This window comes from Oenanthe melanoleuca, chromosome 2 (assembly GCF_029582105.1).
Source record: "Oenanthe melanoleuca isolate GR-GAL-2019-014 chromosome 2, OMel1.0, whole genome shotgun sequence".
In the NCBI taxonomy this organism is placed as follows: domain Eukaryota; kingdom Metazoa; phylum Chordata; class Aves; order Passeriformes; family Muscicapidae; genus Oenanthe; species Oenanthe melanoleuca.
This window is the reverse complement of record NC_079335.1, coordinates 524,344-539,290: the sequence shown is the minus strand read 5'-3', so window position 1 is coordinate 539,290 and position 14,947 is coordinate 524,344. Positions and strand designations below refer to the sequence as shown.

Here is a 14,947-nt window from a genome sequence, read left to right as displayed (position 1 = left end):
GTGATCCCAGAGCCACCAATAACACAGGAACCAGCCAGGATCAGCCATTCCCTGAGAATCACACCTGGATCAGCCTGAACAGGTGATCCCAGAACCACCAATAACACAGGAACCAGCCAGGATCAGATATTCCCTGAGAATCACAGCTGGAGCAGCCCCAACACATGATCCCAGAGCCAGAATCAACACTAGGAACAATCCAGGAATGGACAGGTACCCTGAGAATCACACCTGGAGCAGCCCCAACAGCCAGCACCAACACCAGGAATCACCCAGGATAAGATAGGAGCACCTGAGAGTCACACCTGGAACAGCCTGAACAGGTGATCCCAGAGCCACCAATAACACCAGGAACCATCCAGGATCAGATATTCCCTGAGAATCACACCTGGAGCAGCCCCAACAGGTGATCCCAGAGCCACCAATAACACAGGAACCAGCCAGGATCAGATGGGAGCACCTGAGAGTCACACCTGGAACAGCCTGAACAGGTGATCCCAGAGCCAGAGGGCACAGGGAATGTGGGATGGACTCCCAGTTCCTGTTCCCAAATCCCCTGGGCACAGGGAATGTGGGATGGACTCCCAGGGGCTGTTCCCAAATCCCTGGGGCACAGGGAATGTGGGATGGACTCCCAGGGGCTGTTCCCAAATCCCTGGGCACAGGGAATGTGGGATGGACTCCCAGTTCCTGTTCCCAAATCCCCTGGGCACAGGGAATGTGGGATGGACTCCCAGTTCCTGTTCCCAAATCCCCTGGGCACAGGGAATGTGGGATGGACTCCCAGTTCCTGTTCCCAAATCCCCTGGGCACAGGGAATGTGGGATGGACTCTCCCAGTTCCTGTTCCCAAATCCCTGGGCACAGGGAATGTGGGATGGACTCCCAGTTCCTGTTCCCAAATCCCTGGGGCACAGGGAATGTGGGATGGACTCCCAGGGGCTGTTCCCAAATCCCTGGGGCACAGGGAATGTGGGATGGACTCCCAGTTCCTGTTCCCAAATCCCTGGGGCACAGGGAATGTGGGATGGACTCCCAGTTCCTGTTCCCAAATCCCTGGGGCACAGGGAATGTGGGATGGACTCCCAGTTCCTGTTCCCAAATCCCTGGGGCACAGGGAATGTGGGATGGACTCCCAGTTCCTGTTCCCAAATCCCTGGGGCACAGGGAATGTGGGATGGACTCCCAGTTCCTGTTCCCAAATCCCTGGGGCACAGGGAATGTGGGATGGACTCCCAGTTCCTGTTCCCAAATCCCTGGGGCACAGGGAATGTGGGATGGACTGCCAGTTCCTGTTCCCAAATCCCTGGGGCACAGGGAATGTGGGATGGACTGCCAGTTCCTGTTCCCAAATCCCCTGGGCACAGGGAATGTGGGATGGACTGCCAGTTCCTGTTCCCAAATCCCCTGGGCACAGGGAATATGGGATGGACTCCCAGGAGCTGTTCCCAAATCCCTGGGCACAGGGAATGTGGGATGGACTCCCAGTTCCTGTTCCCAAATCCCTGGGCACAGGGAATGTGGGATGGACTCAGTTCCTGTTCCCAAATCCCCTGGGCACAGGGAATGTGGGATGGACTCCCAGGAGCTGTTCCCAAATCCCTGGGGCACAGGGAATGTGGGATGAACTCCCAGGGGCTGTTCCCAAATCCCTGGGGCACAGGGAATGTGGGATGAACTCCCAGGGGCTGTTCCCAAATCCTTACCCACACCTGGAGGTCCCTGTGTGTTCCCAGGGATTCCCCACACCTGGGAAATTTCCAAATCCAATGGATTAAGGAAAGATGGGGCAGAAAACAAAGTGACAATTATTTATATTTTTGGGATAAACAGGAGCACCCACACCTGGGAATTCCCCAAAGGAATTCCAGGACACACAATTCCTTCTGGGATCATCACAGCTCTGGAATCACAGCTATTCCTCACAGAAATACCATGTTTTCCATGAAAACAAGATTGGGGAAACAGCAGACCTAGCCCACAATGAATTCCTGCTGTGCCACAGATCCAGCCTGGGCTTCCATGGGATCTGGGGATTCACAGTCCAGCCCCAGGAAAAGCCACAGCCCAGAAATTCCTGTTCTCTCACACACAGCCTGCCCAGGAAAGCTGGAAAAACCTCCCAGAGCCCACAGAGAGATCCCAAAAACACAGTCTGGGTGGGTTTGGGAAACCCAGCCCCAAACTGAGCATTTAAACAGGAAATTCTGGGAAAAGGATCCCAAAAAGGGGTGTCTGAACCAATGGATTTGGGAACAGGAGCCCAAACTTGAGCATTAAAACAGGCACATTTGGGAAATTCAGCCCAAAAACAAGTGTGTGAAGCACTGGAAGTGGGAAATTCAGCCCAAAGCTGAGCATTTAAACAGAAAAATTTGGGAACAGGAGCCAAAAATCAAGCATTGAAACAGGCAAATATGGGAACAGGAGCTCAAAACCAGTGTTTAAACAAGGGAATTTAGGAAACCTTTCCTAAATCTGAGCATTTAAAGAGGAGAATTTGGGAACAGGAGCTTAAAAAGGAGAGTTTGAAGCAATGGATGTGGGAAACCCAACCCCAAACTGAGCATTTAAACAGGAGAATTTGGGAACAAGAACCTAAAAAGGAGCATTCCAAGCAATGGATTTGGAACAGGAGCCCACACCCAAGCATTTAAACAGAAAAATTTGAGAACAGGAGCCTAAAAACCATCATTTAAACAGGAGAATTTGGGAAACTCAGCCCAAAAAGCAGCGTTTGAACCAATGGATTTGGGAAATTCAGCCCAAAGCTGAGCATTTAAACACGAATATTTGAGAACAGAGACCCAAAATCAGCATTAAAACAGGAGAATTTGGGAACAGGAGCCCAAAAAGCAGCGTTTGAACCAATGGATTTGGGAAATTCAGCCCAAACCTGAGCATTTAAACACGAATATTTGAGAACAGAGACCCAAAATCAGCATTAAAACAGGAGAATTTGGGAACAGGAGCCCAAAAAGGAGAGTTTGAACCAATGGATTTGTGAAGCCCAGCCCCAAACCCAAGAATTTAAACAGGAGAATTTGGGAACAGGAGCCCAAAAAGGAGCATTGAAACAGGCAAATATGGGAACAGGAGCTCAAAACCAGTGTTTAAACAAGGGAATTTGGGAAACCCTTCCCAAACTCAAGCATTAGAACAGAAGAACCTGGGAACAGGAGCCTAAAAAAGAGGATTCCAAGCAATGGATGTGGGAAACCCAGCCCAAACCTGAACGTTTAAACAGAAAAATTTGAGAATAGGAGCCTAAAAAGCAACATTAAAACAGAAGAATTTGGGAACAGGAGCCCAAAGAGCAGCGTTTAAACCAATATATTTGGGAAACCCAGCCATAAACTGAGCATTTAAACAGGAGAAATTGGGAACAGGAGTCCAAAAGCAGCATTTAAACAAGTCGATTTGGGAAATTCAGCCCAAACCCGAGCATTTCAACAGGAATATTTGAGAACAGGAGCCCAAATCCCAGCACTAAAACAGGCGGATTTAGGAACAGGAGCCCAAAAAGCAGCGTTTGAAGCGCTGGATTTGGGAAACCCAGCTCCAAATGAAGCATTTAAACTGAATAATTTGGGAACAGGAGCCCAATCCCGAATATTTAAACAGGTTCATTTGTGACCAGGAGCCGATCAGCATCGGCTGCAGAGCTGGATTTAGGAACACGAGCCCAATTCCGAACATTTGAACAGGTTAATTTATGAGCAGGAGCCGATGAGCAGCGTTTGCAGCGCTGGATTTGGGAACAGGAGCCAAATCCCGAACACTTAAACAGCCAATTTGTGACCAGGAGCCGATCAGCAGCGGCCGCAGCGCTGGATTTAGGAACGCGAGCCCAATTCCGAATATTTAAACAGGTTCATTTGTGACCAGGAGCCGATCAGCAGCGGCCGCAGCGCTGGATCCGGACCCGCACCCGCGGCCCCTCAGAGCCCCAAGAGCGGCCGGGGCTGGGCAGGACCGCGGGGCCGGAGCGGCGGCAGCGGCACCTTCGGAGAGGAGCGGCGAGAAACGGCGCCTTCCCCTCACGGAGAGGAGCGGCGAGAAACGGAGCCTTCCCCTCACCGAGAGGAGCGGCGAGAAACGGCACCTTCCCCTCACGGAGAGGAGCGGCGAGAAACGGAGCCTTCCCCTCACGGAGAGGAGCGGCGAGAAACGGAGCCTTCCCCTCACGGAGAGGAGCGGCGGCGACGCCTTCCCCTCACGGAGAGGAGCGGCGGCGACGCCTTCCCCTCACGGAGAGGAGCGGCGAGAAACGGAGCCTTCCCCTCACCGAGAGGAGCGGCGAGAAACGGAGCCTTCCCCTCACCGAGAGGAGCGGCGAGAAACGGAGCCTTCCCCTCACCGAGAGGAGCGGCGAGAAACGGAGCCTTCCCCTCACCGAGAGGAGCGGCGAGAAACGGAGCCTTCCCCTCACCGAGAGGAGCGGCGGCAGCTCCGGCACCTTCCCCTCACGAGAGGAGCGGCGGCGGCGGCGCCTTCCCCTCACGGAGAGGAGCGGCGGCGGCACCTTCCCCTCACCGAGAGGAGCGGCGGCAGCCGCGCCTTCCCCTCACGGAGAGGAGCGGCGGCGGCACCTTCCCCTCACCGAGAGGAGCGGCGGCAGCCGCGCCTTCCCCTCACGAGAGGAGCGGCGGCGGCGGCGCCTTCCCCTCACGGAGAGGAGCGGCGGCCTCCCCTCAGCGCCGGGCCCGCTCCCGCTCCCATCGCCCCCTCACCAGCGCCATCGTCGTTGTCGCCGCCATCTTGTCCTCCCCGTCCGCGGCGCGCGGCTGTCGCGAGATCTCGGCGGGAAAAGGAGGAGAGAGAGAGGCGCTCCCGAAAGTATCGCGAGATCTCGGCGGGAAAAGGAGGCGAGCGAGGCGTTCCCGGAAGTATCGCGAGATCTCGGGGGTGGGGAGAGGCAGCGTGGGAGGCGCTCCCGAAAGTAGCGCGAGAGTTTCGCGCGTCACGTGATCGCAGCGGCGGCCAAGATGGCGGCTCCAAGATGGCGGCGCCCAGCGCGGCATGGCGCGGGGAGGTCCCGCAGAGAACAGGCCCCGGTTCGGCTGCTGCGGCCTCAGCGCTGCGGGAATCGCGCTGCCGGTGCTTGGGGAAAATCCAGAGCTGCCGGTGTCAGGGGCAGGGCTGGGACCGGCTGGGCCCTGCATAAAACGGGCTCACACCGGTTACAATGTGTTAAATTCAGTTAAACCGGGATAAAACGTGTTAAACCCGCCCGGTACCGGCGGGAGGAGCCTGGAGCGGGCTGCAGTGAAATGTCCCTGTTATAAATGAGAAACAAAGTCTCGATATTCAGCAAAATATAGATGGGTTTATTTTATATAGACAGTTTATTTATAAACTTCTGTGATTAACACCGATCATTTATCAATTATCACAAACGGAACCAAGAGAAGGGTCACAGACACCAGGATGGGGATGTGATCATTGATAAATAATTCCTGTTAATCACAGAAGTTTTGGAGTTTTTATAAAGCAGAATGCTTAAGGTAAAAAAAAAAGAAAAACACAGATCTAGATAAAGGGAAATATCTGATTAACCCCACTCTTGTGAATATTGTGGATACCAGTTTGTAAAAGAAAAAAAAAAAAAAAAGGATTTCCACAGTCTGAAAGTTTTTTTTTTTTTTAGAATCAGATTTCCTGCCTTTGTGAATAAAACAATCTAAATTTTGCTGAATATCCAGACTTTGTTTCTCATTTATAACAATATATTTCCCTTTATCTAGGTCCACGTTCTTTTCTTCTTATTTTTTTTTTAAAGTATTCTGGTTTATACAAACGCCAAAACTTCTGTGATTAACACAAATCATTTATCAATTATCACAGAGGGATTTAAACAGAGGGGGGTTTAATCAGAGATTTCCCTTTATTTAGGCCCATGTTTTGTTTTGTTTTGTTTTTTTTTTTGTTTTGTTTTAATATTCTGCTTTATACAAACTCCAAAACTTCTGTGATCAACAGGAATTATTTATCAATGATCACATCCCCATCCCGGTGTCTGTGTCCCTTCTCTTGGTTCTGTTTGTGTTTCTGTTTGCAGGGTCAGCTGGGTCAGATCCTGTGAAATCCATGGATTTGGGGATTTTGGGTCACTTAAGGTCACCAAGGGTGGGGAATTGCAGGGTTAAATCCTGTTAAATCCACAAATTTGGGGATTTTGGGTCACTAAAAGTCACCAAGGGCACGGTCAGCTGGGTTAGATCCTGTTAAATCCATGAATTTATGGATTTTGGGGCACTAAAAGTCACCAAGGGCAGGGTCATCTGGGTTAGACCCTGTTAAATCCACAAATTTGGGGATTTTGGGGACACTGAAGGTCACCAAGGGCAGGGTCAGCTGGGTTAGATCCTGTTAAATCCACAAATTTATGGATTTTGGGTCACTCAAGGTCACCAAGGGTGGGGAATTGCAGGGTTAGATCCGGTTAAATCCACAAATTTATGGATTTTGGGTCACTGAAGGTCACCAAGGGCAGGGAATTGCAGGGTCACATCCTGTTAAATCCACAAATTTATGGATTTTGGGACACTGAAGGTCACCAAGGGCAGGGAATAGCAGGGTTAGATCCTGTTAAATCCATGAATTTATGGGATTTTGGGTCACAAAGGGCAGGGAATTGCAGGGTCAGCTGGCTCAGATCCATGGATTGCTGGCAGGGTTGGCTTTAGGAAGGGCCACAGAGGGGCTGGGATGAGCTGGAACACCTGGAATTGGGGATCTGCAGCTGGGAGGTGCCCCCTGAACCCCCCCAGGGTCCCAGTGCAGTCAGGAGTGAGGAGCAGAGCCCTGCAGTGGGGCTGGACTGGCTGCTTTATTGGTTTGGTGGTTTTCAGGGTGGAACATTGGCACAGCTGGGATTCAGCACAGCCAGAAACCAGAACTGCAGCACAGGATGGGAATGCAGCACAGCTGGGGATGCAGAACAGCTGGGGATGCAGCACACCCAGAACTGCAGCACAGGATGGGAATGCAGCACAGCTGGGAATGCAGAACACCCAGAAACCAGAACTGCAGCACAGGATGGGAATGGAGCACAGCTGGGGATGCAGAACAGCTGGGGATGCAGCACACCCAGAACTGCAGCACAGGATGGGAATGCAGCACAGCTGGGAATGCAGCACAGCTGGGGATGCAGAACACCCAGAAATGCTGCACAGGATGGGAAAGCAGCACAGCTGGGGATGCAGAACAGCCAGAACTGCAGCACAGGATGGGAATGCAGCACAGCTGGGGATGCAGCACAGGATGGGAATGGAGCACAGCTGGGGATGCAGAACACCCAGAACTGCAGCACAGGATGGGAATGCAGCACAGCTGGGGATGCAGAACACCCAGAAATGCTGCACAGCTGGGGATGCAGCACAGCTGGGGATGCAGAACACCCAGAAATGCTGCACAGCTGGGGATGCAGCACAGCTGGGATGCAGAACACCCAGAAATGCTGCACAGGATGGGAATGGAGCACAGCTGGGGATGCAGCACAGCTGGGGATGCAGCACAGCTGGGGATGCAGAACACCCAGAAACCAGAACTGCAGCACAGGATGGGAATGCAGCACAGCTGGGGATGCAGCACAGCTGGGGATGCAGCACAGGATGGGAATGCAGCACAGCTGGGGATGCAGAACACCCAGAACTGCAGCACAGGATGGGAATGCAGCACAGCTGGGGATGCAGCACTGGCACAGCACAGAGCAGGATTTCAGAGCCAATTTCCTATGGCACAGCACAGCAGCAGGATGCCAGAGGCAGATTTCCCTGGCAAAGCCAGAGCAGCACCAGCACAGCACAGAGCAGAGCAGGATTTCAGATCAGTTCTGCCTGGCACAGAGCAGGATGCCAGGGGCAGATTTTCCTGGTACAGAAGGAGCAGCATCAGCACAGAGCAGGATTTCAGAGCTGGATTCCTCTGGCACAGCAGGAGCAGCACCAGCACAGAGCAGGATGCCAGAGCTGGATTTCCCTGGCACAGCAGGAGCAGCACTGGCACAGAGCAGTGGCACAGGACAGCAGAACCAGAGCAGGATTTCCTCAGCACAGTCTGAGCAGCAGGAGCAGCACCAGCACAGGGCACAGAGCAGGATTTCAGATCAGTTTTCCCTGGGTCAGCACAGAGCAGGATGCCAGGGACAGATTTCCCTGCACAGCAGGAGCACAGAGCAAGGTCCCAGAGCTGGATTCCTCTGGCACAGCAGGAGCAGCACCAGCACAGAGCATAGAATAGGATGCCAGAGCCAGTTTTCCCTGGCACAGCCAGACCAGGATGCCAGGGACAGATTTCCCTGGCACAGCAGGAGCAGCACCAGCACAGGGGAGCACAGAGCAGGATTTCAGAATCAGTTTTCCCTGGCACAGTGGGAGCAGCAAGAACAGCAATGGCTCAGCACAGAGCAGGATGCCAGAGCCAGTTTCCCCTGGCACAGCCAGACCAGGATGCCAGGGACGGATTTCCCTGGCACAGAAGGAGCAGCACCAGCACAGGGGAGCACAGAGCAGGATTTCAGAATCAGTTTTCCCTGGCACAGCAGGAGCAGCACTGGCATAGAACAGCAGCACAGAACAGCAGCAGGATGCCAGAGCTGGATTTCCCTGCACAGCAGGAGCAGCACTGGCACAGAACAGCAGCGTGGTGCAGGTCACCAGGACAGCACCAGAGCACAGTCTGAGCAGCAGCAGCAGCACAGAGCACCAGCAGGATGCCAGGGGCAGATTTCCCTGGCACAGCAGGAGCAGCACCAGCACAGAGCAGGATTTCAGATCAGTTTTGCCTGGCACAGCACAGAGCAGGATTTCCTCAGCACAGTCTGAGCAGCACCAGCACAGAGCACAGAGCAGGATGCCAGAGCTGGATTCTTCTGGCAGAGCAGGAGCAGCACCAGCACAGAGCAGAGCAGGATATTAGGGGCAGATTTCCCTGGCACAGCCAGAGCAGGATTTCAAGCACAGAGCAGCATTTCAGATCAGTGTTCCCTGGCACAGCAGGAGCAGCAGCAGCACAGCACAGCAGCATGGAACACTGGCATGGTGCAGATCACCAGGACAGCACCAGAGCCAGGTACCCCCAGCACAGCAGGAGCAGCAGTGGCACAGAGCACAGAGCAGGATTTCAGAGCTGGATTCCCCTGGCAGAGCACAGAGCAGGATTTCAGAGCCAGTTTCCCCTGGCTCAGCACAGAGGAGGGTTTCCTCAGCACAGTCTGAGCAGCAGGAGCAGCACTGGCACAGAACAGCAGCAGGATGCCAGGGGCAGATCCCCCTGGCACAGCCAGAGCAGGATTTCAGATCAGTTTTCCCTGGCACAGCAGGAGCAGCAGTGGCACAGAGCAGAGCAGGATTTCAGATCAGTTTTCCCTGGCACAGCAGGAGCAGCACCAGCACAGAGCAGGGTGCCAGGGGCAGATTCCTCTGGCAGAGCAGGAGCAGCAGGAGGAGAGCTGGCACAAACCCTGGCACAGGGCAGCACAGGCCAGGGTGCTTCAGACAGATGCCTGTGCCACAGTAGGGGCAGGATTTCAAGCACAGAGCAGGATTTCAAGCACAAAGCAGGATTCCAAGCACAGAGCAGGATTTCAGAGCCAGTTTTTCCTGGCACAGCAGGAGCAGGATTTCAAGCACAGAGCAGGATTTCAGATCAACTCTCCCTGCACAGCACAGAGCACCAACAGGATGCCAGGGACAGTTTTCCCTGGCAGAGCAGGAGCAGCACCAGCACAGAGCAGGACTTCAGTGCCAGTTTCCTATGGCACAGAGCAGAGCAGGATGCCAGATCAGTTTTGCCTGGCACAGCAGGAGCAGCACTGGCACAGAGCAGAGCAGGATTTCAAGCACAGAGCAGGATTTTGGATCAGCTCTCCTGGCACAGAGCAGAGCAGGATTTTAGACCACAAAGCAGGATTTCAAGCACAGAGCAGGATTTCAGATCAGCTCTCCCTGGCACAGCAGGAGCAGCAGGAGCAGCAGTGGCACAGCACAGAACAGGATTTCACAGAGCAGAGCAGGATTTCAGATCAGTTTTCCTTGGCACAACACAGAGCAGGATTTCAGAGCACAGACTTTTGCCTGGCACAGCAGGAGCAGCACTGGCACAGAGCAGGGTTTCAGAGCAGTTTTGTCTGACACAGCACAGAGGAGGATTTCAGAGCCAGTTTCCTGTGGCTCAGCACAGAACAGGATTTCACAGAACAGGATTTTGGATCAGTTCACCCTGGCACAGAGCAGAGCAGGATTTCAGAGCACAGAGCAGGATTTCACAGAGCAGAGCAGGATTTTGGATCAGCTCTCCTGGCACAGCACAGAGCAGGATTTCAAGCACAGAGCAGGATTTTGGATCAGCTCTCCTGCACAGAGCACAGAGCAGGATTTCACAGAGCAGAGCAGGATTTTGGATCAGCTCTCCTGGCACAGCACAGAGCAGGATTTTGAATCATCTCTCCCTGCACAGAGCAGAGCAGGATTTCAAGCACAGAGCTGGATTTCACAGAGCAGAGCAGGATTTTGGATCAGCTCTCCCTGCACAGAGCAGAGCAGGATTTCAAGCACAGAGCAGGATTTTGGATCAGCTCTCCTGCACAGAGCACAGAGCAGGATTTCAGAGCACAGCAGGATTTCAAGCACAGAGCAGGATTTTGGATTTTGGATCAGCTCTCCTGCACAGAGCACAGAGCAGGATTTCAGAGCACAGCAGGATTTCACAGAGCAGGATTTTGGATTTTGGATCAGCACAGAGCAGCAGCCCCACACAGCCCCTGCCAGCTCCTGTCTGCTCCCCTCCCCAGCTGTGCCAGGCACAGAGCACAGCCCTGCTGCTGATCCTGCCATCCCAGCCAGGGACTGACTGCAGTCAGAGAGGGGGGAAGAGCCCCAGGGCTGTTTTTGGAAGATTTTGGAAGGCTGCAGGAGGAGCTGGGGGATGACAGGGGCTCTGCAGGTGGTGGGTCAGGATTTCTGTGATTCCTTCTCGAGTCATTTCACATCCAGCTCACACAGTCCCACTCAGGGTGAGGGTTCTGAGCACAGGCAGCACAGAAACTCGGGGTTCAGAGCAGAATGGGGCAGAGGGGAAGCTGCACCAGCCTCCTCCCCCTCAGCAAGGACCAGCCCAGAGGGCAAAGAGGGGAAAAAAAAAAACCAAACAGCTTTGGGAGCTTTGATCATTCCCAGAGGGAAACATCCCATGGGATCCTGCAGCTCCTCCACAAGCAGAGGTGCTTGAGCAGAGCACAGTTCCCAGAGTCCTGGGATGCAATTCCTGTGCTTGTTTATTTGTAATTCCTGCTGTTTGTTTGTAATTCCTGCTGTTTGTTTGCCATTCCTGGGGTTTGTGTGCAATTCCTGTGTTTGCAATTCCTGCTGCTTGTTTATTTGTAATTCCTGCTGTGTGTTTGTAATTCCTGCTGTTTATTTGCCATTCCTGTGTTTATGTGCAATTCCTGTGTTTGCAATTCCTGCTGCTTGTTTATTTGTAATTCCTGCTGTGTGTTTGTAATTCCTGCTGTTTATTTGCCATTCCTGTGTTTATGTGCAATTCCTGTGTTTGTTTGCAATTCCTGTGTTTGTTTGCAATTCCTGGTGTTTGTTTGCCATTCCTGGGGTTTATTTGCAATTCCTGGGGTTTGTGTGCAATTCCTGTGTTTGCAATTCCTGCTGCTTGTTTCCAATTCCTGCTGTTTATTTGTAATTCCTGCTGTTTGTTTGCAATTCCTGTGTTTGTTTCCCATTTTTGCTGTTTGTTTCCAATTCCTGGGGTTTATTTATTTGCAATTCCTGGTGTCTGTTTCCAATTCCTGCTGTTTATTTGCAGTTCCTGCTATTTGTTTGTAATTCCTGTGTTTGTTTCCAATTCCTGTTGTTTGTTTCCAATTCCTGGGGTTTTTTTATTTGCAATTCCTGCTGTTTGTTTGTAATTCCTGTGTTTGTTTCCAATTCCTGTGTTTGTTTCCAATTCCTGCTGTTTGTTTCCAGTTCCTGGGGTTTGTTTATTTCCAATTCCTGCTGTTGTTTCCCATTTTTGCTGTTTGTTTCCAATTCTTGGGGTTTGTTTATTTCCAATTCCTGCTGTTTGTTTCCAATTCCTGCTGTTTATTTGTAATTCCTGCTGTTTGTTTCCAATTCCTGCTGTTTATTTGTAATTCCTGCTGTTTGTTTATTTGCAATTCCTGCTGTTTGCATTTCTGTTTCCTTCCCAGAACCTGGATTGGGCAAGTCCCCGTGGGCACAGGGCCAGGTGAGTCCTGCTGCCCCTGGGTGGCTCAGGATCCTCCATTTGGGATCCTCCATCCTGGCAGGTTTTGGGATTCTCCATTTGGGATCCCCCATCCACCCTGGCAGTTTTTGGGATCCCCCATTCCATCCAGGCAGTTTTTGGGATCGCACCCTGGCAGTTTTTGGGATCCACATTCAGGCAGTTTTTGGGATCCCCCATCTAGGCAGTTTTAGGATCCTCCATCCAAGGCAGTTTCGGAATCCCATCCAGGCAGTTTTTGGGATCCCATCCAGGCAGTTTTTGGGATCCCCCATTCAGGCAGTTTTGGGATCCCCATCCTGGCCATTTTTGGGATCCCCCACCCAGGCAGTTTTAGGATCCTCCACCCTGTCCGTTTTCGGGATCCCACATTCCATTCAGGCAGTTTTTGGGATCCGCCATTCCATTCAGGCAGTTTTTGGGATCCCCTATTCTACCCAGGCAGTTTTTGGGATCCCACCCTGCCCGTTTTTGGGATCCCCCATTCCACCCAGGCAGTTTTGGGATCCCACATTCCATTTAGGCAGTTTTGGGATCCCACCCAGGCAGTTTTGGGATCCCACCCTGCCCGTTTTCGGGATCCCACATTCCATTTAGGCAGTTTTTGGGATCCCACCCTGCCCGTTTTTGGGATCCCACATTCCATTCAGGCAGTTTTTGGGATCCCCCATTCCATTCAGGCAGTTTTTGGGATCCCACCCAGGCAGTTTTGGGATCCCCCCCTGCCTGTTTTCGGGATCCCGGCGCCCCTCACAGTGCCTGGCAGCGGTGCTTGTGGAAGGCGCTCTCCAGGAACGTGGCCAGCTTCTCACAGTCGTCCTGGAACCCAACAGGGACCAATCCTCCCCTGCCTGGGCTGCCCCAAACCCTCAGCCTCCCCCAGCCCCAGCCCCGAGCTGTTCCCCTGCTGGGGCACCAGGGACAGCATGGGAGGGGCTGGAGGGGGCCCAGGGCAGGGGGACGGGGAGAGCAGCCCCAGAGGGCTCAGGAGGTGGGGAAGGGGCTGGGGGAGCTGGGGAAGGGTCTGGGGGAGCTGGGGAAGGGGCTGGGGGAGATGGGGAAGGGGCTGGGGGAGATGGGGAAGGGGCTGGGGGAGCTGGGGAAGGGGCTGGGGGAGATGGGGAAGGGGCTGGAGCACCAGGAGGGGCTTAGGGAGATGGGGAAGGGTCTTGGGGAGGTGGGGAAGGGTCTGGGGGAGATGGGGAAGGGGCTGGGGGAGGTGGGGAAGGGTCTGGGGGAGATGGGGAAGGGTCTGGAAAAATCCTGAGGGAGCTGGGAAAGGGTCTGGAGCACCAGGAGAGGCTCAGGGAGATGGGGAAGGGTCTGGAGAATTCCTGAGGGAGCTGGGGAAGGGTCTGGAGCACCAGGAGGTGCTCAGGAGGTGGGGAAGGGTCTGGGGGAGCTGGGGAAGGGGCTGGAGAATTACTAAGGAAAATGGGGAAGGGTCTGAGGGAGCTGGGGAAGGGTTTGGAGCACCAGGAGAGGCTCAGGAGATGGGGAAGGGTCTGGAGCCCCAGGGGAGGCTCAGGAGGTGGGGAAGGGGCTGGAGCACCTGGAGGGGCTCAGGAGGTGGGGAAGGGGCTCAGCCTGGAGCAAAGGAGGCTCAGGGGGAATTTCTGGCTCTGCACAACTCCCTGCAGGAGGGGACAGCAGATTTGGGATCTGGGGACAGGGGCAGGAGCAGAGGGAGCAGCTCAGAGGGATCCTGTGGAAATCCCTCAGTGGTGCCATCAGTGTCATCCCTCAATAACCTTGGAGGTCTTTTCCAAAATCAATGATTCTGTGGTTCCTTAAGGGAGGAATCAGCCTCCTTCCCTGGGTGCTCCACTCAGAGTTCATTAAGGTCCAGCTAATTAACACAAGGGGAGCAGAAATCCCAGCCCTGCCTGTGCTGGAGGAGCTCTGGGACTGGGGACAGGGTTTGGGGACAGCAGGGACAGGGTTTGGGGACAGGGTTTGGGGACAGCAGGGACAGGGTTTGGGGACAGCAGGGACAGGGTTTGGGGAGAGCAGGGAAAGGGATTGGGGAGAGCAGGGACAGGGTTTGGGGACAGGATTTGGGGACAGGATTTGGGGACAGGGTTTGGGGAGAGCAGGGACAGGGTTTGGGGACAGCAGGGACAGGGTTTGGGGACAGGGTTTGGGGACAGGATTTGGGGACAGGATTGGGGGACAGGATTTGGGGACAGGATTTGGGGAGAGCAGGGACAGGATTTGGGGACAGAGTTTGGGGACAGGATTTGGGGACAAGGTTTGGGGACAGGATTTGGGGAGAGCAGGGACAGGGTCTGGGGACAGGATCTGGGGACAGGATTTGGGGACAGGATTTGGGGACAGGATTTGGGGACAAGGTTTGGGGACAGGATTTGGGGACAGGATCTGGGGACAGGATTTGGGGACAGGGGGGACAGGATTTGAGGACAGGGTTTGGGGACAGCAGGGACAGGATTTGGGGGCAGGATTTGGGGACAGGATTTGGGGACAAGGTTTGGGGACAGGGTTTGGGGACAGCAGGGACAGGATTTGGGGAGAGCATGGACAGGGTTTGGGGACAGCAGGGACAGGGTTTGGGGACAGGATTTGAGGACAGGATTTGGGGACAGGATTTGGGGAGAGCAGGGACAGGATTTGGGGACAGAGTTTGGGGACAGGATTTGGGGACAAGGTTTGGGGACAGGATTTGGGGA

At 53.8% G+C, this 14,947-nt stretch overlaps 3 protein-coding genes across 9 annotated transcripts in view; 1 reads left to right on the top strand and 2 right to left on the bottom strand.

Moving 5' to 3' along the window:
* The window catches only part of PUF60 (poly(U) binding splicing factor 60), a 30,989-nt gene extending 26,051 nt beyond the window's left edge, over positions 1–4,938 (bottom strand). The window contains exon 1 of one of the 3 annotated variants that reach the window (XR_008839957.1): positions 4,733–4,818. Coding sequence is in view for 2 of the 3 variants with exons in the window: in XM_056485813.1 (XP_056341788.1) it covers positions 4,733–4,759 (27 nt within the window). In the remaining variant the exon portion in view is untranslated. Of the gene's footprint in view, positions 1–4,732 lie in introns of all 3 variants that reach the window. The other 2 variants (XM_056485813.1, XM_056485814.1) reach the window with 2 other exon arrangements.
* A 1,874-nt stretch (positions 4,939–6,812) lies between these two features.
* Positions 6,813–14,947, bottom strand: part of NRBP2 (nuclear receptor binding protein 2) — a 42,422-nt gene continuing 34,287 nt past the window's right edge. For 2 of the 4 annotated variants that reach the window (XM_056485806.1, XM_056485809.1), the window contains one exon: positions 12,805–13,079. In XM_056485806.1, coding sequence (XP_056341781.1) covers positions 13,011–13,079 — 69 coding nt within the window. In that variant the 3' untranslated portion in view covers positions 12,805–13,010. The other 2 variants (XM_056485808.1, XM_056485807.1) reach the window with 2 other exon arrangements.
* On the top strand, positions 8,590–10,135 carry LOC130250281 (uncharacterized). 2 transcript variants are annotated; one of them, XM_056485811.1, is made up of 2 exons: positions 8,590–8,654; positions 9,250–10,135. In XM_056485811.1, exons 1-2 carry the CDS (start codon positions 8,590–8,592, stop codon positions 10,133–10,135), a joined length of 951 nt encoding a protein of 316 aa, XP_056341786.1. The 2 variants fall into 2 exon arrangements, with proteins under 2 accessions (XP_056341786.1, XP_056341785.1); XM_056485810.1 differs by lacking the exon at positions 8,590–8,654 and adding an exon at positions 8,716–9,074 and having other exon boundaries at positions 9,307–10,135.